A 24,432-nucleotide genomic window follows, 5' to 3' on the forward strand; every position below is an offset into this window, starting at 1 on the left:
CGCGTGTGTGTACGTGTGTGTGTGTGTGTGTGTGTGTGTGTGCACAGTGGGCTGATGTCTGATTCCCACTCAGGAACTCTAGAGCAGGGATTTTCAAACGTGCGCAGCAAGAATTTTTAAATCATGCAACACCTGACTATTTAGTCAGGAGCACTGATCTCTTTTCCCTTAGATTGTTAAATTAAAAAATGACACCTGCCAACACAACAATAGCCATCTGATGTGAGTGAATCAAATTATACCTATTTTTTGTCAGATCAGCAAAAAATATATTTTTTTTTGGTGTGCTGCAGAATTGTAATAATTAGTTTGTGTGTGCCAGGAGATAAAAATGGTTGAACATTGCTGCTCCAGAGAGTAGGGTGTGGGCTGATGATGTGCTAGGAGCAACAGCGAAGAGCTGCCGCTGTGTCCCTGTGACCCGGCCTGGGCTACAGCCGGGGAGAGTCAGGGTGGGGTCACCTCACTGGGCCGGCACATGTTTAGCCACCAGCTCTTAGAAAACAAACAAACAAACGAACAAACTCACACCCTGACTTGTAGTGCTGCAAACTTTTGTGGTGGACATGCTCCCATCACGGCCGATTTTAAGCTGCCAGCATGACGCTCCTGACTTGGAGCGGGAAGAGCTGCCCATCAGACTCCCCCGAATTTCACTGAAGACTCAGATCCCTTTTAACAGGTCCTCCGAGAGGGGACTCGGGGCCTCAGCAGGAAGGGGCCTGGCAGTGGACCACAGGCGCTGGGGCTGTGCGTTGGACCCATTCCATTTGCTTCTCCAATCCACCTCCACCCTCCTCCCTCTTCCACTCTCCAGCAACTACAACTGGTCTCAGGAGGCTGGCTGGTAGAACACTGGCCTTCCTTACCCCCCCCCCCCCCCCCCCCCCCCCCCCAGCCAATGGGGAACGTGAACAAGTGACTGGAGTGACTGGAGGGTGGGAGGAGAAAGAGGCTGAGGTAGCTCTCCGCCCCCCGCCCATCATCTCTGCAGGTGCCCTGAGAGGGATGCACTGCTTGAAGGTCATGGCTCTCAGACGGCTAGAGACGCCCTGCACAGCCCTTTCCCTCATCAAGTCTCAGCGCTCACTCACTGCTCTGCTCACTGCCTTGCTGCTGTTACCACCTCTGGGGTGCAGCAGTCTCCCTACACTGTGCTCTCAGCTTTGTCAATAAACCTTTATTCAACTCTCTTCACAACACCTGATTTGAGTGCTGCCATCTGCTTCCTGTTTGGACCCTCACCCATATAGGTTCAAAGTGGGTGAACATCTGTTTGAATTAGGTGGTTTCCCCAGGTGAGGAACCTTCAGGTGAGGGACCCCCAGGGACCCAGAAAGTGCCCCAAATGAGGAAGAACCAGCTTTAGCCTCTACCAGGCCCAGAAAGCAGAGCCTGCTCCAGCTGCTCCAGTCAGCTGCCCGTTCTCCCCTCTTCTCTCCGCTCCTGGGACACTGAGCTTAGCGGACTGGGAGGACGTGAGTTAGGGAGACAGGAGCCGACCTTGGACCCCACCTTCCTGGCAGGTTGCCTTAGTTGGGGAAGGAAGAGAAGTCTTATCTTTGAATGAAATTTGAATTATTGAGACTATAGTTATAACGTAAAATGACTAATGTTTTTCTATTGTTGGTTTTGTTTGTAATTACAATGAATGACCAGTGAGTTTGGGCAGCCCAATTTCCACCCAGGGACAGAGGAAGAACTCTCCGACAGTGAGGATTAAAGAGACAGGGACAGAGTGAGGAAAAGGTGGCCTTCCGAGCACGTCCCAGTGCGGCGGACGCGCCAGGCGCACAGGCTTTAGCTGCCGAGTGCCTAACAGGGACTGTGCGCCCCAAGGAGAAATGAGGAGCGAATTTGTTTTCATCTTTAAGCAAAGCGATCCTCACGTACATGGTAGTGAGGAAAATGAAGGTTAATCAGAATCAAATTGGGATTCGGTTTTTACTACCTCTATTATCACAACAATTCTGCTGACACAGTCATTTCATTTGATCTCTGAACTCTTAGAATCGAATTCTTTGTAGAGTTCTGGAAATTATTATAAACCAGTTTAAAGACAAAAACGTTCAGAGAATTATATAAATAACACGCATGCACCACCTCCATGTTTTGAATAATCTAGTTGCCACAGTTGCTTCAGTTTTTGTTTTTGAACTTGAGCGTTGCAGAGCTGGCAGGAGCCTCCACAATGCCCTCCCCAGTCACCCTCCTTTGCCCCTGAAACAGCCCACCTGCTCTCAGATTCTCACTCTATACTAGTGACCTGGTGCACGGATTTGTGCACATTGAAAGGAAATTAATTAGAAGGTAGTCGGTGGTGTGAGACTGGGCAAGACAGGTGGACACGACCTGGAGCCAACCTCCCTTGGTCCCTCCCTGGCCTGCCGCACCTGGGGTGGTGCCATGGCTCAGGGGCATCTGTGGAGTGAGTGGGGTCCCTCCGGCAGGTGGGGTCCCTTGGGCTGGCCTGCGGGGATCGGGCTGAAACTGGCTCTCTGATATCCCCGAGGAGTCTTAGAGTGCAAGAGGGCCCTCTGCAAAGTTGCTGTCATACAGGGTGTGGAACACAAATTCAAGTGTGCAATAAACCAGATTCGGGACCGACAGTGCCCCAGCAACAATATAACCCATGGCTGGAGGTGGAATCACGTGGCCCCATGAGGAATTGGACTCCCTCCTCTCTGGTTTCAGGGTGTGTCACCCGAGAACCGCACTGCCAAGTCACCGCAGCTCAGCAGCTCCTGCATTGAGCGTCTGCCCCCTGGTGGTCAGTGCGCATCATAGCGACCGGTCAGTAGGTCAGACACTTAGCATATTAGCCTTTTATATATATAGATGTCCTTTAAACATGACATAGCTAGCTCTTAACCTGAGAGGAGGAGCATAGTGTTCTCTTTGTAAATATTTGTTGGCCTGGACCCCTGTACATGTATGTTTTGTGCATCTTTCTGCATTTATGTTGTCTTTCACAACAAAATGTACAAAGCTCCCATTTCCTCTCCCCAATAAGCAGTATTGAAAATTTGGGGATTTGCATAAATGGTATTATTCTATATATAGTCTTCAGCAATTTTCTTTCTTTCAATCACCACTGTGTTTTTGAGATTCATTCCCAGTGTTCCATGTAGATCTAGTTTATTCATGTTGAACTCTGTACAGTGTTCCATGGTGTGACTATATCAGAGCGATAGCTCATCTCTCCACCTTGTCCTGGGGACCTTGGGCTCATTGCCTGTTTTTGTTTGTTTGACTGTTTGCTGTGCTGAGGACAATGCTGCGATGAGCACCTGGGGCACGTACGTGACACCTCTCTGGGGGCATGCTCCTGGGCATGGACACGGCAGGGGTGGGGGTTTGCATAGCTTCAGTTTTGCCAGATATTGCCAGAATTGTCCCCAAATGGTTGTTCATAGACTTTAACTATACCATTCACTTTTCCCTGCTTCTCTTTTCCTTTTTTTTTCTGAATGGGAATTTCGCTGCTCTGCTCCCTGGGTGCCACCTGCCCACAGCTCTGCCCTGACAGACTACATGTCTCTCTTGCACGGGCCCTTGGCTCCTTACAACGGCTCCCTCGTGGTTTCCCGAATGGACACCAGTATTTTCAAAACACCACTCGAAGGTTCCTGCTGGTTGTTTGGAACACGGCACCTATGGCTTGTGTTTAAGCATAGATGGCCCTGTTTTCTGTTGGGAGGTCACTCCAAACTCAGCTTCTTCAAAGAAATGGGAATCTTATCACACACACACAACAGAATCGGCCCAGGAAACACAGTGACCTTCCCTGGGCTGAGATTTGCCAAGCACAAGCAGGGATTTTTATCACGTCTAAGGGAGAGAGCATGCAGGTGGAGGGGGGACCAGCCATAATAAGGTTTAGTCTACTAGACTAGATTCTACAAGACTACAATCTACTAGAGTTTTGTTTTCTATGTTTGATATAAACTGATATTTTGAGTCCCCCCGTCTCCAAATTCATACATTAAAATTTAATCTCCAATGTGATGGTATTTGGAGGTGGGCCTTCAGGAGGTAACTGAGGTCATGAGGGCGGAACCCTCATGAATGGGACTAGCGCCATTATAAGAAGAGGCGAGAGGGCGCGCTCACCCCTTTCCACGTGAAGACACCACGAGAAGCCAGCAGCCTGCCAGCCAGGAGAGGGCTCTCACCAGAACCCGGGCTGGCACCCGACCTCAGGCTCCCAGACTCTGGCACCGTGAGAAATAAGTCTCTGTTTATCAGCCACCTGGTCTGTGGTGATTTGTTGTGGCAGCCCGGGCCGACCAGGACTTTGGTCAAATGCCTCATTCATTCAAAGTAGCAGGAGTGGTTCCACACATATTTGGGAGATGAAAAATGGCTCAGCAACTGGTGGCAGGATCATCAGTGGCCGAGTCCTGGGCCCGGCTGCGCTTGTGCACAGAAGAGGGATGAATAGTGCCTGTGAGCAGATGCGGGGACAGTGGGACCCCCACAGCTGTGCCCGTTGGTGCTGGTGGCCCAGCGCCGGAGTGGGCTCTGTGGCCGGGCTCTGTGTGCTTGGCTGTCTGGTTCGTGTGGTTCCGGTTCTCAGAGTCCGAGACCATGACAGTTCTGCTCCATCACGTGGACACCGTGCTCGACACTCATGCCAGCCCAGTGAGCAGATGTTCTCACATGGAGAAGGAAGTGGAAATTCAGGATGATTAATGGAGCAAGGCCACGGGACTAGCACATGGTAGAGGTATGACTCCAGCAGGGGTCTCCTGAGTCCCAGGTGAGGGCTCTTTCGACTAAAGCACAGCCGCTGCCCACGCCTGGCCCCGGTGCTGATGCCCACAGCCCTTCTGTTCTCCAGGTTGGCTGGAGGGGAGACTGGGAGTACCCAGAGCCCGGAGCCTGGGCGATGGAAGCTGGGCAGGGACAGGGGTGGGGACCCTTCTCACTCTCAGCCTCCGCCTTGAGCCTGGAGACTTGGTCAGGGACCTTGCGTCACCAGAACTGGTCCTATGTTCACAGGAGCCAGGGGTTAGAACAGACTCAGGGGTGAGACTTTATCACCGGCCGTACTGAGCCACCCGAGTCCTTTGGGACCAACTGACAGGCCTCTCAGCCTCGGGGAAGCTGCTTTCTTTACATTCTGCATCTTGACAGTTCATTTCTGAGAAGATGAAAACACTGCCAACCCACCCAAGCCCTCCATGTCTCCTCACCAGGTGCGAGTGTTCCCGCATGTCCTAAGGAAGCCTGCGTTCACAAGGAGGTAAATTGCGTGCCCCGAGGGCTGGGGAGAGCTCGATTCCTTTGTTCACTCTACAAGCCATCGGCAGGTGCCAGCTAAGGCTCAGAGACTGTGCTGGGCACAGACTCTCATTTGGCCCAACCACCCCATTTCACAGATGTTGGAACCTGGGCCCAGAGCCCCTTAGCTGGTGTCTGGTATGTCATTAAGGCAAAAATTTGATCCTTGAGATGTCACTGATTTATTCAACAAACATTGACAGAGGACCTACTGTGCACCAATCACTGTGCGCGGTGTTGGGGAGACGCAGAAGAGACTAACAGTTACCATACAACGTGGTAAATTACAGAAGAAACCCACAGCTCTGGGAAGGGAAGCCAGAACGACCTGCCTTTGGAAACGTCCTACCCATGCCTTCGTCTGAAGGGACCAAGACGTGCTAACAGCTTTGGTTGAATCAGGGCGGGTGAAACTCCCGAGGCCTGCCACTTGCACAGTGTCTATCCAGCCCCGCCCCCCCCCCACCCCGGGGCTCCCAAAAAAAACCACGCCAGGGGTCCCCCCAGTTCTGCAGCAGCCAGCGGCTCCTCTGCCCATGGGGAACGCCTGCTTCACACTCGGCCTGGGCTGTGCAGGGGCTCAGGGAGCCTGGTGAGTAAACGGGTGACAGTCTGGCCTTTTGCTTTCTCTTAAATTTGTTACATCAGGTGCAGAATTCCAAAGAGCAGTGCAGGCGCAATCTTAAACGATTTTACAGGGAGTGGGAGAAAGTGGCGGCCGCAGAGGCCTCTGTTCTGAGACAGCAGGGTCGCCACTAGAGGGCACTGCAGGAATTCTGTTTGGGGGAAATGCGCTGTTTGTAGACACTCAGCTGGAACAATGAAGTAAAATAGGAAGCCCTGGGGCCTCCCCACGCTCCCAAGGCCCCACTGGGGACGGGCAGTGGCTGCCCTGTTTTCAGGGACAGGGAGCAACCCACGGTGGCACTGCAGCCACAGGGGACTGGCCTGGGGGCTGCTTTGCTCCTGGGGTGTTGACCAGGGGTGGGGGGGACCTAGTGTTTGTGGGGGAACCTCTGACGCCATTTGGAACCTGCCAATGGCCTGCTTGTGGAGCTTGTCTTGTCATTAATTCATCTTCGTCATTATTGTTGCTATCTCCTGTGACATGCCTGTAACAGAGGCGACGGAATGTTCCAGCAGGTCATGCTTTCACAGAAGTTGGGGCAGGGATAACTGTGGAGACAGGTGAGGTGTGGTGTCATCCAATGAGGGCTGAGCTTCTCAGGCGCAGGATCCCCCACTTCTTTCTTCCACAGACAAAATCACGGACTGACCACCCAGCCCCCAGGGCGAGGCCAGGCGGGCAGGCGTGTGGCCAGTGTGGGACTCTCGGGGCAGCCTCAGACCTGTGTGCCTGCAGCAGATTAATTGAGAGCTGGCCAGGCCCTCCTGGCTGGGCTGGGAGTGTGTGTGCCCAGGGAACAGCCCAGGGGACAGCGGGGCAGGGGCAGGGGAAGGCTGGGGCAGTGGTCAGGGCGGAAGACGGATTTGTCATTCCTCAGGAGTTAGCCAGTGATGGGAACTCGGCAACTGCCTGGGGTTCTCTCTTTCCCAACGACCCCTGACCCAGACCTCCTTGCTGGCGAATGCTCAGTGGCTCAGCTGGCCGAAAGGTAAAGGCTCAGGTCCAAGGTCCTCGCTGAACCCCTCAACTCACCCTTTCAGCACCCCCCCTGCTTCAAATCCACTCCCCAAAAAGTCATCCTACTCCCCCTCCACACACAGAAACATACAACACACATGACACACACATACACAACACATACCCACAGATACCACACCCATGCCACACACATACCACATATACCTCCATACCACACACAGCACACATACCACACACACCACACACATATACACCATACACACATAACCACACATACCATGCACACACTACACATACTACACAGGCCACACACATCATGCATACCATACACATGTCACACACCCCACACATACCACACATACACCCCACACACACCCACAACAACCCCTCCCTGCCCTCTCCACTTGGGTTCTAAGGCCTGTCCCTTCTCTAAGCTCAGCCCAGGCCGTGGTCTCAGTGACCTCCAGGCTACATCCTCAGGTGAGTTCCCTCCCGAAGCCCGGATGGCCAGTCCCTCTCGCCTGACACATTGTACAGCCGCTCAGCAGGGCCTGTGTCTCCTACACTTTAGTCACAGGCACTTGGGAGGACTTTGAGGGCAGCTGAGCGAGAGCCAGTCCCTGGTCAGATACTGCTGAGGAGAGACACGGAGGAGCCGGCGCTCAGGGGTGGCCCCCGCTCCATCCCGCTCTGTGGGCCAAGCAGGTGCCTGGCGCAGGACCTCGGCCGCGCACACCCACACTTTCCTGAGCTGAGCTGCAGTGTCTGCTCGCGCTATTACGGAGGGTCAGTCTAAGAACTGTGCTTGAACAGCATTTCGTGCGTTTTGTAGAGCTGCAGTGGGAGACGTCGCTCACGAAGCCACTCTGTCCTTCACACAAGGGTCTGTGCGACACGTCCTGGCTGTGTTTGGTTCCAGGGAGAGATTCTATTTTTGCGGGTAAATTAGTGAGCGTGCTTCCTGTTGTCAGGAAAGAAACTGGCTCTCAGGGCGCTTCTCTCTCTGCCTCGCGGCTAGATAAGGGAGAGAGGAATTTATCGCCTGTGTGTTATAATCTGCTCAGCTGTGGGGTCCAAAAGCACTTACTCCTTCCACTGCTTTTAATGGACTTATTTTATTTTATGTTCCAATGTCTCATTATGCTTTTGCAAGATGTGTGGGTCTGGAAGCCATCTGGGGAAGCACTGATTGGGCCTATTTATTGCCCGTGCTGGCTGCTAGGGGTACAGAGACTCACCCGACTTTCTGGGAGCCCACGTTTCAGCGTGGAGAATAGCGATGGAAACGGGTAATTACAAAACAGGGCTGGTGCTCTCGCAGAGGTGTGTGGGGCTGGAGGACAAAGCTGCCGTGGTGACCGGGGGCAGGTCACGGTTGAACTGCTCCGGGGACTGCAGTGGGAAGAGGACACAATGGCACAATACATATGTGTCTAAATCTGAAATTAGATAGAGTTTTCTCTATGCATGTGGCCCCTCCCGCTGGCTAGGGCAGGCATCGGACCTCTGCCCTCTGTGGACCCGCGATGCCCGCCTGGCAAGGGTGAGGGCAGCGCAGTCGTGTTTGCATCCTTAGCTGAGCGACATTAAGCACGTGTGCGTAACCCCTTTGAGCTTTAACGGTAAAGCCAGGGCAACAGTCGTATCGGCTCGTGGGTGTTTTAGAAGCATCACAGGAGGAAACACAGGCAAAGAGCTTAGAGTCATGCCTGGCTCGTGGTGAAGAACCAAGACACGTCTGCTGATTGTGTCATCTGCATGATGAAAATGCTGTGCCATTGAAGCCAGGACCTCAAAGTGGGGGGAACACAGGGAATTCAAGCGCTCGCTGAATCTAGTTCTAGTAGAATCGTTCCCAAATGCTGCTTAATTTAAAAAGAACATTGTTTCATTGTTTCCTGAAGCAGTGGGCGGGAGTGGGCCCCGCACTAAGTTCACCAGTAACTTTTGCTTGTACGTGACATTCTTAGAACTGGCCATTGATGTGTCTCCCAGAGACCCCCTCGGACCCAGGCTGTCGCATCGGGGGGGCTGCTGGGCCCGGCCTCGCCTGCCCCGCTCTGTCTCCCTTGGTTTCCTTGTAGAGTCATGCCTGGCTCGTGGTGAAGAACGGAGAAGGTCTGCTGATTGTGTCATCTGCATGATGACAATGCTGTGCCATTGAAGCCAGGACCTCACAGTGGGGGGAACACAGGGAATTCAGGCGCTCGCTGAATCTAGTTCAAGCAGAACCGTTCCCAAATGCTGCTTCATTTAAAAAGAACATTGTTTCATTGTTTCCTGAAGCAGTGGGCGGGAGTGGGCCCCGCACTAAGTCCACCAGTAACTTTTGCTTGTACGTGACATTCTTAGAACTGGCCATTGATGTGTCTCCCAGAGACCCCCTCGGACCCAGGCTGTCGCATCGGGGGGGCTGCTGGGCCCGGCCTCGCCTGCCCCGCTCTGTCTCCCTTGGTTTCCTTGCCCACTGACTTTATAAAGGACAGGGTTCCGTGGGAGGCAGGCCATGAAGGAGGGCCGTCATGGACTTTCAGCCAGGAAGCGGGTAGAAGTCATCATGAGAGCACACGCGCGCATACACACACACACGCACACGCATGCATGCGCACACACACACATACACACACGCACGCACACACACACATGTGTAGAAGCTGGCCTCTCAACGGACACTTGTCTGTGCCAGTGGTGTGATGGTAGATGTGTAACCACGGGCTCCATTTATAACATGTGTCAGTTCCTTGGTGTAAACGCTCCCACCAGGCTGACCTCAAGCTGCCTGGGCCACGCCCTGATCGTGGCCTAAGGAGACACACGGGGAGCCCCACCATCAAATCCATCTCCATGAGACAGTCCCGGCGATGTCAATTACCTTGAGCGCAGAGATGACAGTAAAATGTGGTAAATTATTCAGGAAGGGGTGGATTTTGAGTACAATGGGGCCTTGACTTACGAGTTTAATTCGTTCCGTGACGGAGCTCGTAACTCAAATTACTCGTATGTCAAATCAACAGTGAACGAGTGAGACATGTGATGCTGGGCTGATGTTGTGGCGTTCACTGTGATGTTCGCTGCGCCAAGTAGCAGTGGGGTATCTGAAGCTGGCTCGTAACCCGAATTTTAGCTCGCAACTCGAAGCAAAAAATCGGCCGAGAGACGGCTCGTATCTGGAAAAACTCGTTAGTTGGGACATTCGTAAGTCAAGGCCCCACTGTATTTGTTACCTTTGTTTTTTTCAATGTAATTTACTTAATTGTATATAATTAACTTTTAACACCAGCTGTTCCTGAAAGGGTAGCACGCGCTCTTCTGACATGGGCGGCGGCGCTCTCTCTGACGTCCCTGGGCCTGGCCTCCCTTCACCAGTCAGTCTCCTCCACACGGCGCCGCTCAGCTCACGACAGTCACCAGCCCCGCTAACCATCACCATCAGAGGCACATACAGGAGGCAGGCCTGGCAGGCTGACCTGCCCTCAGTCCTGGGGCCAAGCTCTGGCCAGTGTGTCCCGGGCCTCCCTGCTCTTTATTTCTGATGTAATCAGCAGCTGTTGAAACGGTCATTATTATTACTGCAACCAAACAACCAGCCTTCCTAATGATCAAGTTCCTAAGTCACAGGGGTCATTCTCTGCTAGGAGTCCCCGCTGCTGGATTTCTCATGTCCGGGCCACTCCAGGGCCAGGCCACCTTGGACAAACTCTTTGTTTGAAATAAACACATTGCATATTTAACCGAAGCTGCATGTGTGCTTGGTCCCAGGCTGCAGAGGAGCAAGCTGGCCCTGCCCAGGTGCCTGCCCATCAGCCTCCCTGGGGCTGCACGCTCCTCCCAGCGCACTTCCTCGGGGCACAGGTCAGAAGGGAGCATTTTCTGCAGGTGTCGCTGCTTAAAAGGCGCCAAAGGCCTTCAAGTTAGAATGTCACGGTGCTTGTTTAGTGTTCGCATTATCAATGTGCAGAAGTGCGTATGCCACGGTTGTGGGCAAAAGCAGCGTGGGGCTAAAAGCACCAAGTGCGGGCTCAGAGAACTGGGTCCGAGTCCGAGTTTCACACTGAGAAGCCCTGTGACCTTGGGAAGTCATTGGATCGCCTTCACACGGAAAGTGCACTTACCTTTTGGACGGTGGTGAGGATGGAAGGAGACGGGCACGGAGGCTGCTTTAACCGCCAGTCCTCACTGTTGGACTGGTTAGCAGTGGATCTAGGAAGCTCAGAGTAGGACTCTGAGGGGCTGGGATATGGGGTGAATTTAGTTTGGGGTGTGGGGTGGACAAGGTCAGGAGGATGAGGCAGCAGCTGGGAGGGTGGGGTGCCTGGTGCTGAGGCTGGGAGCAAGCACACAGGTGGGGGAAACTGGTCCCCGGCGTCCGCAGGAAGCTGCACTGACAGCAGACCTTTCCCTCCGCTTCCCGAGGGTTTGGGCGGGTTATGTGTTAGCTGAGGGTGGGGCTCCAGGCAGGTGAGCTGGTGTAACCTTCACCTCCCTCCCGCAGCCTCCACTCTGTACTCACCTAGAGCTGCTTGCTGCAGATGCCGCTGGGTGATTGCTTCCTTCAGGTGACCTGTCGGAGACACAAAGGGAAACCGCTAGTGAGTTCCCAGGGGCTGGGAGGAAGGTGGCCTCAGGAGCATGGGGCAAGCTGAAAAGAAAGGCAGAGGAAGGGAGACAAAAGCAGGCGCAGCTTCCAAGAAGAGCCCTTCTCTGCCCGAATTTTGTTGGAAGAAGAGGCTGCAAAGGTTGGGGCCCTGGCACATCACTGCCAATACACATTTCACCTTTGGAGCCAATCATTTTGGGGGTCAACTACTTAGTCTGTCACTGACAATCTTTGCTAGGGCTCTGATCTCTTACACAGGGAGGCAGGGTTTGATGTTTTAATAACTTACAGGGCCAGTTTTAAATCCACTTAGTTCTTGAAACTACATGAAATTGTGTCAAAAGAAAAAGATGGCGGTTTTGGTTAATCAACATCTTAAGATAAACACAACAGTTGACCATTTGGTATGAAGCACATATAATTCTAGGTTGTATTAATAAAAGTATAGTGTGTAGATCAAAGGAGGTGATAGCAGTCATCAGACCACAGTTGGTATTTGTTCTAGGAGCAACTCTATAAGGAACATTAGTAAAATAGAAAATATTTAGAAGATGGTAACTGGGATGGTGAGGGGTCTGAAACTGTGCCATACAAGGACTATCTGAGGTGACCCGAGGCATCTGGATGGGGAGGAAAATACTTGGAGGGAGAGGAGGCGCAGAGATAACCGCTGTCTTAAAAAATCTAAACATTGTCAAGGGGATGAGAAAACATTTGTTTTTGTCCAACTGCTGAGGGCAAAAGTCACGCTGACTGAAGGCAGACATGGGCTCCATATGAGGAAGAAACAGCTCATAAAGAGGACTGTCTCAACACGGATTAAGTGGTTTCAAAATGGACTAACCTGCTGGCCGAGCCTCTTCCTGCTCAGGCAGAAGCTGGGTGACCGTGCTGGGTGGTTGGCGTGAGAACGCCTGCCCTGGGCAAGGGTTGGGACAACATGCCCGCAGGTTCCCTCCGTCTCTAAAGATCTAGGAGTCTGTGCCCGAGGTGGGGGAAGCCACAGCCCTGAGGCTTATGTGCGAGGGCTCAGCACGCCAGTGAAAATGTCAGTCTGTCTACAGTGCCTGTCCCATTGGGAGATGTGGTCAGGCCTCTGGGGGACTCCCAGGGAGCCTGGGAACCTCATTGCTCCCTTGTCTCATGTATTTCTTTCTTGACACAAAGTGCATTCGACCCCTCAGAGGCTGCGGCTGAACTGCAGTCAATGAAGCGGTCACAGGAGGCCTTGCTGCTCACTCACAGCTCTCGGGCACTCCTAGAACGTCATGACTGGGTCAGAGGTCATTCCGTTTAGCTTCCCACCACCTTTAGGAATGCCTTCTACAGAATGAAATGGCCACTTCCCCACCCACTTGTATATGTCCTGGCTGTCCCACTGATGATGTAGCATAAGGAATTACTGAGGTGGCGTCGACACCTGCTTCCTTGTACTCTCAGACTCTGGCCGGTCAGTTCTCTGGAAGAGCAGAGAAAGGATCCTCTCTCGTCGGCAGTGAGAGCCCTCCACCCCTCAGGGTGCTAGGATTCCTCCACTTAGACGTGTCCTTTCTGGGTTAAACCAGCTCCTTCGCTCCCTCTCGGAGGCTGTTGTGCAGCTGGGCCCAGGCGTGCACTGTGTCAGTCTGCATCTTCACAGAGAGGAAGCCAGGGGTGTAGCCATGATTGCCCCAATTCCCAGTGGGGAAGGTGGGTGCTGAGAGGGAGCTGGGGATGTGGACACCCGGCTCAAGGATGAGCACTGGGAGGGCCTGGAGCCAACAGGAACATGGCCTGAACCCCAGGCCAGCCCCAGCCCCAGCCCCAGCCCCAGCCCCAGATGGGACCTCCCCCTGCACCCACCCCCCACCCGAGGGACACGACCATCACTGTCTTCATCAGCAGAGTGAAGAAGTTGGGGTGAGGGGTGCTGCTGGGCTGAGACTCCAGCTGAATCAATATCACTGAGTTGAATTTTAAAGCACAGCACACACATCCTATATAATAAAAGCCTAATATCCTAAGTGTCCAGTCGACCGGTTGGCCATTCAACCAATCAAAGCGTAATATGATAATGATATGATAAGGCCTCTCAACCACTTGCTATGATGTGCACTGACCACCAGGGGGTAGATGCTCTGACCTGTAGGTTAGCTTGCTGCTGGGGTCTGGCCGATCGGGACTGAGTGAGACAGGCTGGACATGCCCTGAAGCCCTTCCGTGGTCCCTCCCCTGGTGGCCAACCTCCCATGTCCCTCCCCGGCCCCTATCATGCACTGGTGGAGTCCCTCGGCCTGGTCTGCTCCCTCTCACAATCCAAGACCCCTTGGGGGATGTCGGAGAGCCAGTTTCAGTCAGATCCCACAGGGGGAGCGCCGCTCAGCCAGAAGCTGGGCTCATGGCTGGTGAGTGTAGCGGTGGTGGCAGGAGTTTCTCCTGCCTCCATGGCAGCACTGAGGATGTCTGGCTGCCTGCTTAGGCCCACTCCCCACAGGGCTCCTGGACTGTGTGCGAGAGGGCACAGGTCAGGCTGAGGGATCCCCACCCCCCCCGAGTGCATTAATTTCGTGCACTAGGTCTCTAGTTCTTCAAATAAAAGGCCACGGTGCTGTGACAATGGAGCACACACTTAGACTCATCTGTTCGCTTAGCGCAGGCCAGCAGGGCTTTCTGCTGCCCGCAGTGGGGAGAGCCAGGGTCCCTGGGCCGGGCCTGCTTCCTGGGACCTGGCCCAGGGGCCTGGCAGCGGGAGCCACCCAGGAGCCTGGGACCCTCCTCCCAGTGACACTGCTGGTGACCTGCTCCTGTGGCGCCTCCTTGACCCCTCCCTTCCCCACCACGGGCCTCCCTGACCTGGGTCTCCCTGACGACATGCCCCGCCTCATGCACTGCCCCAGTGGGTGCTCAGCCTGGCCTGTCATGACCTCCAGCTCCAGCTGGAATAACGGCTCCCTCGGCCGGACCCTGGGAAGCGCCTCTGGAAGGACCGGGTCAAGGACCTCCACAGCCCCAGCCTGGGAAGAGCTGCTCGTGTGAATTAAGACAGGATTTGGCCACCAGGATTGAAAGGTGTATAAACGCCATGGGTATCCTACCTGCTCAGGGAGCAGTGAGCCATTCCTGGGGGACAAAAGGCCGTCTTCCTGACGCTCCATATTGCTAACGGCACGTTTACAATGTGTTTACTGATGCTCTGTTTCGGCGAATTGGCTAACATCTCTCACCAAGGGGCAATTTTTGCTTTTGAGATCTTCCCAAACAAGCTTCTAAAAATAGCCCGATGGCTGATACCTAACTGCATTTGCCAACAGGACCAGTCCTCATGTGGAGATAAGTCTGCAGTCGGCGGCATCTCACAGCCCCCGGGTTTTGGCAGAGGGAGGAGCTGAGGGGGTGGGGGCTGCAGAATTCGCTCCGCATGCAGCTTGCTGTCATGAGCATGGTGATACATTTGCTGGTCTTGGCCTGGGTTCCTGGACCCGTCCCCATCCCGAGGTATGGTAAAGAGATGAGGCAGAAACAGAACTCCCGGCCTGAGGCAGGAGGTGGTCCGGGAGAGAGGCCGGGGAGGGGAGCAGAGCTGGCTTGGAGAAGAGTGGTAATTGGTCATTTTGTCTCCAGTAATTGACAGCAGTCCCTGCCAGAAATTCTCTCCCTTTCCGATTCACTAATTGTCAGAGTAGGGGTGGCAGCAGCAGGTAATGGTGTGGGGCATCAGATAACGCTGGTCCCTTGTCCCTTGATCCTCCCAGGAATCTTGAGATATAGGAAATCAGGAACTATTACATATGATGGGGGTGGGAGGGGGGTCCCCAGAGGAGATGCACAACCTTAGGAGTAACCACGTGCAGGGTGTGCGTTCCGCACGGCTTTCGGTTTCTCTGTACCAGGTCGTGCGTGTGAAAAGTATTATCACCGTGCAGAAAAGCATTACCACTTATTTTTCACATGGATGCTCAGTCTTCTGGGTCAAACAGTTTTCCTTAAGCTTCACACTGTATTTTGCATGCCTGTTAGTTTGGAATCAGTCACCGAGCCAAGCCGCTCAGCTGGTCCGGAGCGGGGCTGCTCGCTCACAGCCCCTGGTGGGCTGTTGCAGGCTGTGGGAGCCCGTCTCTGCTGGGCCTCACCGAGGGTGTCGATGCAGCTACAGGCGGGAAATATTGACGCTCACCTGCTATAGGGTAAGCTCCCTGCTCCAAGGGCTGTAGAACGTAAATGCTCCTGTACATGTAATGTAAATGCAACCGGTAGTAAATGCTCTCCTAGCTCAGGAAAGTTAGCATGCGGCAGGGGACGGCAAGCAGGTGGCCGCGTGCTCTTCCTCCATAGCTGGACCCACGCTGACCCTGTTCCTTCATTGTGGACGGTTCCCTGTCATGCTGAGCCTGAGTTTGCCTGTTTTTTTTTTTGTTGTTGTTATATTTTTTTTGATTTCAGAGGGGAAGGGAGATGGAGAGAGAGATAGAAACATCAATGATGAGAGAGAGTCACTGATTGGCTGCCTCCTGCATGCCCCTCACTGGGGACCAAGACCACAACCTGGGCATGTGCCTCGACTGGAATCGAACCGTGACCTCTTGGTTCATAGGCTGACACTCAACCGCTGAGCCACACTGGTCGGACTGAGTTTGGCTTTTTGACACAGCACTTTGGGCAGCTATAACCAGCCACTTCGGTTGGATGTGAGGAGAAGCCAACCTCTTTGCCATTTTGATTATAGTAGAAAGTTATTACAAATTTGTTGATAGACAAAGTTCAGTTCAAATCCCAATTCTGCCACTTCCTGGTTGGGCAGGTTACTTAACATCTCTAAGCCTCAATGATATCATTTGAAAAAATGAGGATAATGTTATAACTGTGATACTATCTGCCTCACCGTCTCTGAGGAATCTTGGAGCATCAAGGGAGAGCGAACCTGCACAGTCGATACACCTCATGAGTTATAGGTATTAAGGCACTTTCAGACATTGAAAAGATATTACATACATAAGATGACAGGTCCTGGTGGCTAAATGTCAAATCGACAGCAGAGATAAGTTTAGAGGAGGGAGAGGCGGGTAAGTGGCATCAGGAAAGGCATCATTACTGACGGTGAGCCTTGAGTAGATCCCCAAAGAGCAGATCTGTTAAGGTGGGCTTGGGAAAGGCATTCTGGCCACAGAAGGCTGGACTGTTGGGCAATACAAGGCCAAGTGTACACTGGCTGGGGCAGGGCTGGGAAGGGGGCCTTGAATGGAGGTGTAGGGCTGGGGGAGACCGAATCTATTTTTTTAAAAAAATATTTTTATTTATTTCAGAGAGGAAGGGAGAGGGGGAGAGAGAGAGATAGAAACATCAATGATGAGAGAGAATCATTGATTGGCTGCCTCCTGCATACCCTCTATTGGGGCCTGAACCTGCAGCCCGGGTATGTGCCCTTGACTGCAATTGAACCTGGGACCCTTTAGTCTGCAGGCTGACGCTCTGTCCACTGAGCCAAACCAGCTAGGGCTAGACAGAATCTATTCATACTGGAGTCCAGAGTCCTAGGTAATCACTAAAAGCTCTGGTCAAATGGGTTCTTCTGTTCACCTCTACGGCTCACATCCCAGTAAAATCTACGTAGAATAAACATCGGTAGCGGACTGGGGCGAGGAGAGATACACAGACTACGTCTCCTGGGAAGGTCTGGTTGGGTCCTGAATTAGGTGTTGATGCAGCCGAGACGGGGAAGCCAGTCTCTTTGTGCTAACAGAGAAGGCGGTGGTCACTGAAGGCTAGGCTTTCTCAAGGCTGCGTGAACGGCTATCTGTGAAAGCGACGGGCTTAGCCTAAACTGAATTGCCAACAAACGGGTGTGTAAATCCTTCCACGCCTCTTCTCCTTGTTAATCTACTTTTCATCGAGTTTTATCTAAACTTGCTTGAATCATTTGAATATCTATGGAGACAGGAACCACCTCTCTCCACAGTAGCTGTGGTGGGTAAAATAAAAAAAGGAGAGACTATCGAGAAAACGTGGCTGGGTTAGATGACGGGACATATTTCTGAAGCCCGGACATGAGATGGAGATGCAAGATGGCGAGTGGAGCCAGGCCTCAGCTCGCAGGGCTCGGGGTCCGGGGGCGGGAGGGTGACTAAAAGGGCACACGCGAGACAGGGGATGAGACCTGGCCCAGAGTTTGAAGCTGCAGGTTGGGGTGAGACCCCCATCACCCAACCTGTGAGTGAAAGGGGACTGAGAAGAAAACAGTGCTGCCAGACGCCGCTTGGGGCTCTGGTTCACATGCCACGGCTCCCAGGGAGGGAGAGAGGGGCAAAGTCAGTCCCCCCCTCAGCTGGGAAGCACAGCTGCCCGTGACTCCATGGCCAGGTCGGCCACAGCCCAGCACTGCCCTGGAGTGTCCCTCCAATGACCACTGTCCACTGCCACTTCCGGACGGGGGGCCTGGAGGGTCTGTCAGGCGGAGAGGGGCGAGCACAAAGGGAGACAGAGAGAAAGAAAGAAAATGTGTTTCATTAAAAATGGGCCTGCTCACCCAAATGCCAAACTATATGAAGAAATCTAATGCTAGAAAAGATAGCAAAATCAATAGTTGGAACATGAATTCGTTACAGATGAAAGTAATTTCCTGGACAGGCAGATCAAGACATTTATTGATGCAGAAGCTCAGAGGATGAATTAGTCCCGCGCTCCAGTCTACGGCACGGTCCCCAGCAGTCTGCACGCCTGCGTGTGCGCATTTCTATCCCCGCCTCGGCCCATCCCTCCCCCACCCCCGCTTCCCTCCAATGGGCAGGCAGCCTAACTCCCGGACACACACATTTTATTGTTTGCATTCTGACCGTCTGTGTTACAGTGTTTTATTGAGCTACAGTTCTCATTCTGTTTCTTACTTATCAGGCCTGCTTTTGACATCTACTCATTTTGCTTTGTGCGCATCTAATTCTCAGTGACTAACTGCGGCATACACCCCGCAGTGTGCACCCCGACATTTGATGCCCCTTTCCTGAGGTTGGAAGAGCGGAATTGCCTCCCACTCCCAAACACAGGCCGCGCTGTGAGCACCATCCTGGAGCGCGCAGTCTGACACGGCCGGAGGGGACTGCTCTGCTGGGGGCAGCGGGCCTGGTACTTGATGTGAGGGCTGCTCGCCATGACAACGGGCCAGTCTGTACTTCCGAGACAGATGTGGAGGTAAGCGTGCTGAGAATAGTCAGAGACGAATAAAGGCGTGCGCTTTCTTGAAAAGAAACCATGCAACAAATCGGTGTCAAGAAAAGAGTAAGCGGATAGAAAGGAATTTTGAAATAAAAATTAGAGTGATGGAAACAAAACAAAAAATCAATAGAAGGAACGAGGGAATAAACCACAGACTTGACATATTTTAAAGGCAAATCAGCGAATTGGAAGATAGTATAGAAACACTCGTCCAAACACAGAAGAGAGAAACATGGGAAAGAGCCGCCAAAGCCGTGGGGAAGCTACCGAGATGGTTCCCGTCCGTCTAACACGAGTTCCGGCAGAAGAAAGAGATGGGCCAGGGAAGAAGGAAATGTGAAGAGACAGCAGCTGGGATTTTCCAAATGAAGAAAGCCGTCAGCCCCCGGATTGAGCGTGCACCCCGAGTACCGAGCAGGATGAATGTCAATAAACCCGCCCCTAGACGCATCACCGCAACCACAGGGCTTCAGGGAGGAGGGGCCGCACCACCCGCCTCCAGGGGACCTGCCCGGTGACAACAGGTGCCCGGAGACAACGGAGGGAAGTGCCGTCAACTTGAATTTGATAGATTGTCAAACTGCCATTCACAGGTGAGGGCGCCATAAAGTCATGTTCTGTGATGAGGGGACCAAGCATATCCCACCCACAGAAGCCCCCTGCCCCAAGGAGACCTCAGCCGAGAGGCAGCCATGCATGAGGTCAGGTGCCTGGGCTCCGAGACAGGGCCCTGGCGGGCACACCGCTGAGCTACTTGCTCTGGGTGTGTTTGCAAGTGAAAAGTAGGGGTGATAGCAGTGGCTGCTGTGAGGACTGCATCAGGTCACATAGGCACAGTGCCTGGAAGAGTGCCTGGCACCAAGGGTAAAAATTATCATTGTGATCGATAAGAAAAATAAGCAGAGATAGGTGGGATAAGAGGAACAATGATGAGCATCAAAACAAATAAAATATTTAACTATTGACCATAAAAGCTCGTGTGTGTGTGTGTGTGTGTGTGTGTGTGTGTGTGTGAAACGTTAAGCAATCATGCCTGATGGAGATAAGGCGAGCAGACGTCCGATGGGGGTTCACCACGCTGCAGCCCTGGAGGTGGGTTCAGGGAGGATTCATTTACAGTAACTACGGACATGTTGTAATTACTTTTTAACTCAAGAAAATAAAAATACACCCAAATAGACAGAGGGGCAGGGAGGATTCATTTACAGTAACTACGGACATGTAATTAAAACTCAAGAAAATAAAAATACACCCAAATAGACAGAGGATCAGAAAAAAAGATGGGGGGAGGATTGTGGGGAAAGAATGGCAAAATTTTAACAATTCAACAGAGCAGGGAAAGAGAGTAAAGGAAACAAAAGAGATGATGGGATAAAAGGGTGTAAATGATCCTGTTCTTGGTCAAACAACGGCAAGAGCCTTACGTGTGTGTGTGTGTGTGTGTGTGCGCGCGCGCACATGTATGAGTGAGTGTTCATGTATGCGTATACACATGTGCACGCATGTGTGCACATATGCATGATCTTATGAGCAGGGAGGTGATGGGAGATGGGGTACCTGATGGTGGGAGATGAATTGGATAGAAGAGGCAGTGCCAAGTCAGATGAGAAAAAATCGTGCTTTAATAAGTGTGTCTGACTTACAGTTTATGTAAAAGTGTATTTGCATATATTGATAAAAAAATAAAAAATTAAAAAGCCATTGCAATACCCTTCCTTGAGAGGGAAGTGAGGTGTTAGAGAGTGTGTGAAAATTCTGCTGGGCACCTGCCACACGTGTGACGCATCCGTCCCGCGTGCTGACTGCAATGTTCATGACCCGTCTCAGTGACAGGGTTGGGCAGTGACTCGTCCTAGCTTATTTGTGGGAGCCCCGTCATTGCCCAGGAGCCTGCGGATTAAGGGGTGGCTGTGAGGATGGCGGGTCCGAGGGAGCCCACACAGCAGCCGCGAGCCCCTGGCCTGGGCAGGGAGTGTCTGAGAAGCCTTTGCCCTCTTTTGGGGCGAGGAAGACAGGTGCCTCCTGGGGTCCCCAAGGAGAAAGGCCCAGTGATGAGGCGTCGAGCACAGACCGGGGATGGTCTCAGTGCTGAGCAAACACTTAAACGCGTTATCATCCCAAAATGACACTTCAATTGTCCAGAATCCAAGATTCTTCTTCCATTTAGGATGCCAAGCACCATATTTGGTAACGTTAGTAAGTCACAGAGAGAGAAAAAAGCAGTTCATTCTTAAAGATAATAATTTGAAGAAAAACATTGTAACTTGACATGATTCCTCCCACACCCCCTCAGGCTTCTCAAGAGCGCCCGTCACCCTGACCCCGTCTTGCGGAGGAGGTGCGCCTCGTAATGGATGAGCGTTTCAACTCAGGCTGAAACGGCAGACACAGTCTGGGCTTCCAGACCGCTCCCCTCTGATCACTGGGACAGGGCATGGGGATCACACTTTGGGGGGTGCTCTCATTTATAAAAATGATCCAATGATACCATGTCTGGGAGACCCGGTTTCTTCTTCTGTGGGATTTTCATTCTGGCTACCCAAGTAATCACCATAATCACACAAGATTAGCACATTCTGTGGGAAGCTTAGGCATTTGGCTCTGTCTATGCTTAATTAAGCTAAGGAGCTTATTAATATCACTATTCCAGCATGCGATAATATTCTATAAACAGTTCAGAGAATTAAGCAAATAGGCTCATTTGTTAAAAGCTCACGCAAATGTGCGCGTAGGTAAGCACAGGAGAAATTTCAGTTCAGCTCCCAGCATGCATTGTTCAGTACAAAACACCTCGGGGAGCTGAGGGCTCCTGGCTGTGTGGGCACCTGTCCAAGAGATGCTGCTTGAGATGCTTAGATGTTCTTATCTCAGCGAAGGAGGGATAGAACCAGCTTCCAAGGTCTGCCTGGAGGAGGAGCTGCAGACCACAGCCCTTCCTTCCATTTGCAGATGTGGCTCTGGCTGGGGTGAGTGGCGGGCCCATGCAGCATGGCCTTAGACCAGTGGTTCTCAACCTTGGCTGCACATTAGAATCACCTGGGAATCTTTTTAAAATCCTGATTTCTGGGCCTCGTCCTCCAGAAATTCTGTTTCTTTGTTATGGGGTGGGGCCACAACATTAGTAACAAAGAAACAGAATTTCGATACCTCAATGTTGAAAATGAAATGCATTTTAATAAACACTGCCTTTATAATGATTCAAAGTGTGCATATACGTTGTTGGGGACACCCTGTCTATTGCCAAACCACACATCGTCATGCTTGGGTTTTATTTCACGCCCTTAGTAGAACCCTGCCCTCACCTCCACAGTCACTAAGGGGCCCATACACACCAGCCTCAGTGAGAGGGGGCTTTGGGAAGAGGTGTAATGTACCTACCGCACCCTCACTGGCACAGAGGAGCCGTGAGTGTAAAAGTCTAAGGCAGTGGTTCTCAACCTTGGCTGCACATTAGAATCACCTGGGAATCTTTTTAAAATCCTGATTTCTGGGCCTCGTCCTCCAGAAATTCTGTTTCTTTGTTATGGGGTGGGGCCACAACATTAGTAACAAAGAAACTGAATTTCCGGGGGATGAGGCCCAGAAGTCAGGACTTTAAAAAGATTCCCAGGTGATTCTAATGTGCAGCCAAGGTTGAGAACCACTGCCTTAGACTTTTACACTCACGGCTCCTCTGTGCCAGTGAGGGTGCGGTAGGTACATTACACCTCTTCCCAAAGCCCCCTCTCACTGAGGCTGGTGTGTATGGGCCCCTTAGTGACTGTGGAGGTGAGGGCAGGGTTCTACTAAGGGCGTGAAATAAAACCCAAGCATGACGATGTGTGGTTTGGCAATAGACAGGGTGTCCCCAACAACGTATATGCACACTTTGAATCATTATAAAGGCAGTGTTTATTAAAATGCATTTCATTTTCAACACTGAGGTATCAGCTGTGAAAGTGTGTATACATGGTTGGGGACACCCTGTATATAATTTTTAGACGGGTTAAAACATGCAAACAGTGAGTTTTACATGGCTCCTTGATATAAATAATAAACTCTCATCCTCCAAGACAAAGCTCGATTCTATTCATTTAAATCAGCTGGTGCTTAAAAAAAGTCAGCAGAGAGAAACGTGCCCGGTTAAGGCCCAGGGCCGGGCAAGCTGCCGGCCGGCCTGTGGATAACAGTCGGTGCTCCTTGATGTGGGGGCTGCTCTCCAGCTGCCGGGGCTGGAGATGAGGAGAACGTGCCACGGGGTTATAAATAGGAGACAAAATCAAATGGAAACGGTTTCAGCTGTCAGGTTCAAGCCATGTTTTATGTGCTGCATAGACTTGTTGCTCCTCTCGGGTGCAGTGGGCCAGGCCCTTCGTCTAACCCACATGGGTTTCTGGGCTCTGTCCCTGCAGTCCCTTACTGTGGGGTGCAGGGGGGCAGGGGGCTGATATATATTAGCACAACTCAGGGGGGTCATCCGAAGAAGCCAAAGGGTGCCGAGTCCCAGGGAAGGAGCCAGTGGGGACCCTGGGGAGTCCCGGTGGAGGCGGGAAGCCAGGGGAGGGTGTCTGGCCTGCAGAGACCACGGGACTGCCATGGAGGCTCCCTCAGGAGGAGGAGCCATGGACAACGGCAGGAGAAGTAGCAGAGGGAGGCCTGGGCCTGGCAAAGTGGGAAGAACATGGGCTTTGGGAGCAGGAGCCACCAACTACCTGTGACCTTGGGCTACTGAATCCCTCTGGTCTTCATTTCTTCCTTTAAATAGGATGATAACACCTTCAAGGCAAAGTTGCTGCCAGCATTAGAGAAATGTACATACAGCACCCAGTACAGTGCCTGGCACATCGCAGGTGCACAGTAAGCAGGGTAGTAATGGTGGTGGAGCAGTGAGAGTAATTACCATGGCGGGGGAGGGGGGTTGCAATACAGATAATAATACAGAAGGACGCAAACCCATTGCAATCGTTTCTAAGGCCTTGGTTATGGTCAAATATGATAAGACATTGGCATTCCCCCCTCCTCTTTTCTGAAGGCATCCCTAAGTCCTAATCTAACAAGTTATCTAGAGCCCAGTGGACTAAACTGAGGTGCCCCTACCCCCCCCGTGAGAACAGTCACTTGTCCGTGCAATAGTCATAGTGCAGGGCTTCCCAAAGCAAAGCTTTGGCCTTTCAGCAGCCCCTGGCTCCAACCACAACCTTTTCTGATGTGGGGCCCCCTCCTCAGCCTTTGCCTTCCACTCACTCACTCAGCCTCAAATTCACCGCTACTTTCATTGGCACCAGGATCTTCCGGATTCCCTAACGTAGTCAAATAGGATGGATTTCGGAATTGGAAGTAAATGGCTTTTTCATAAGCTTGCTTGAAATCTACACTAATAAAAGACAAACATGCAAATTGACAGTACCTTCGCTATGCCTTAAGCCATGCCCACCGGCCAATCAGAGCGACTATATGCAAATTAACCCAACCAAGATGGTGGCAGGCAGCCACAGAGCTGCAGCGAGCAGGAGGCTTGGTTGCTCCAGTGATGGAGGAAGCCAAGTTTCCCGGCCGGCACTGAGCTCCACTGAAGGCAACAAAGTTTCAATTATAGAAGGTAAATAAATCCCAGAATAAAAAAAAAAGTAAAAAAGGAGAGGCTGGGAGCTTCAGTAGTCGGCCAGCCTGAAAACGGCCCTTAGCCCCTCACCCAGACTGGCCAGGCACCCCAGCAGGACCCCCCCCCCACCCTGAAGGGGCTGTGGCCAGTCTGAAACGGTCCTCAGCCCCTCACACAGGC

The 24,432-nt window shown here is 52.3% G+C and overlaps 1 protein-coding gene across 1 annotated transcript in view; it reads right to left on the reverse strand.

The window, feature by feature from the left end:
• Nucleotides 1–24,432, reverse strand: part of KIF6 (kinesin family member 6) — a 95,560-nt gene that overhangs the window by 32,683 nt on the left and 38,445 nt on the right. The window contains exon 3 of the mRNA XM_005873792.2: nt 11,403–11,453. Coding sequence (XP_005873854.1) covers nt 11,403–11,453 — 51 coding nt within the window. The remainder of the gene's footprint in view (nt 1–11,402; nt 11,454–24,432) is intronic.

The sequence above is a fragment of the Myotis brandtii genome, unplaced genomic scaffold (assembly GCF_000412655.1).
Source record: "Myotis brandtii unplaced genomic scaffold, ASM41265v1 scaffold420, whole genome shotgun sequence".
NCBI classification, from domain to species: domain Eukaryota; kingdom Metazoa; phylum Chordata; class Mammalia; order Chiroptera; family Vespertilionidae; genus Myotis; species Myotis brandtii.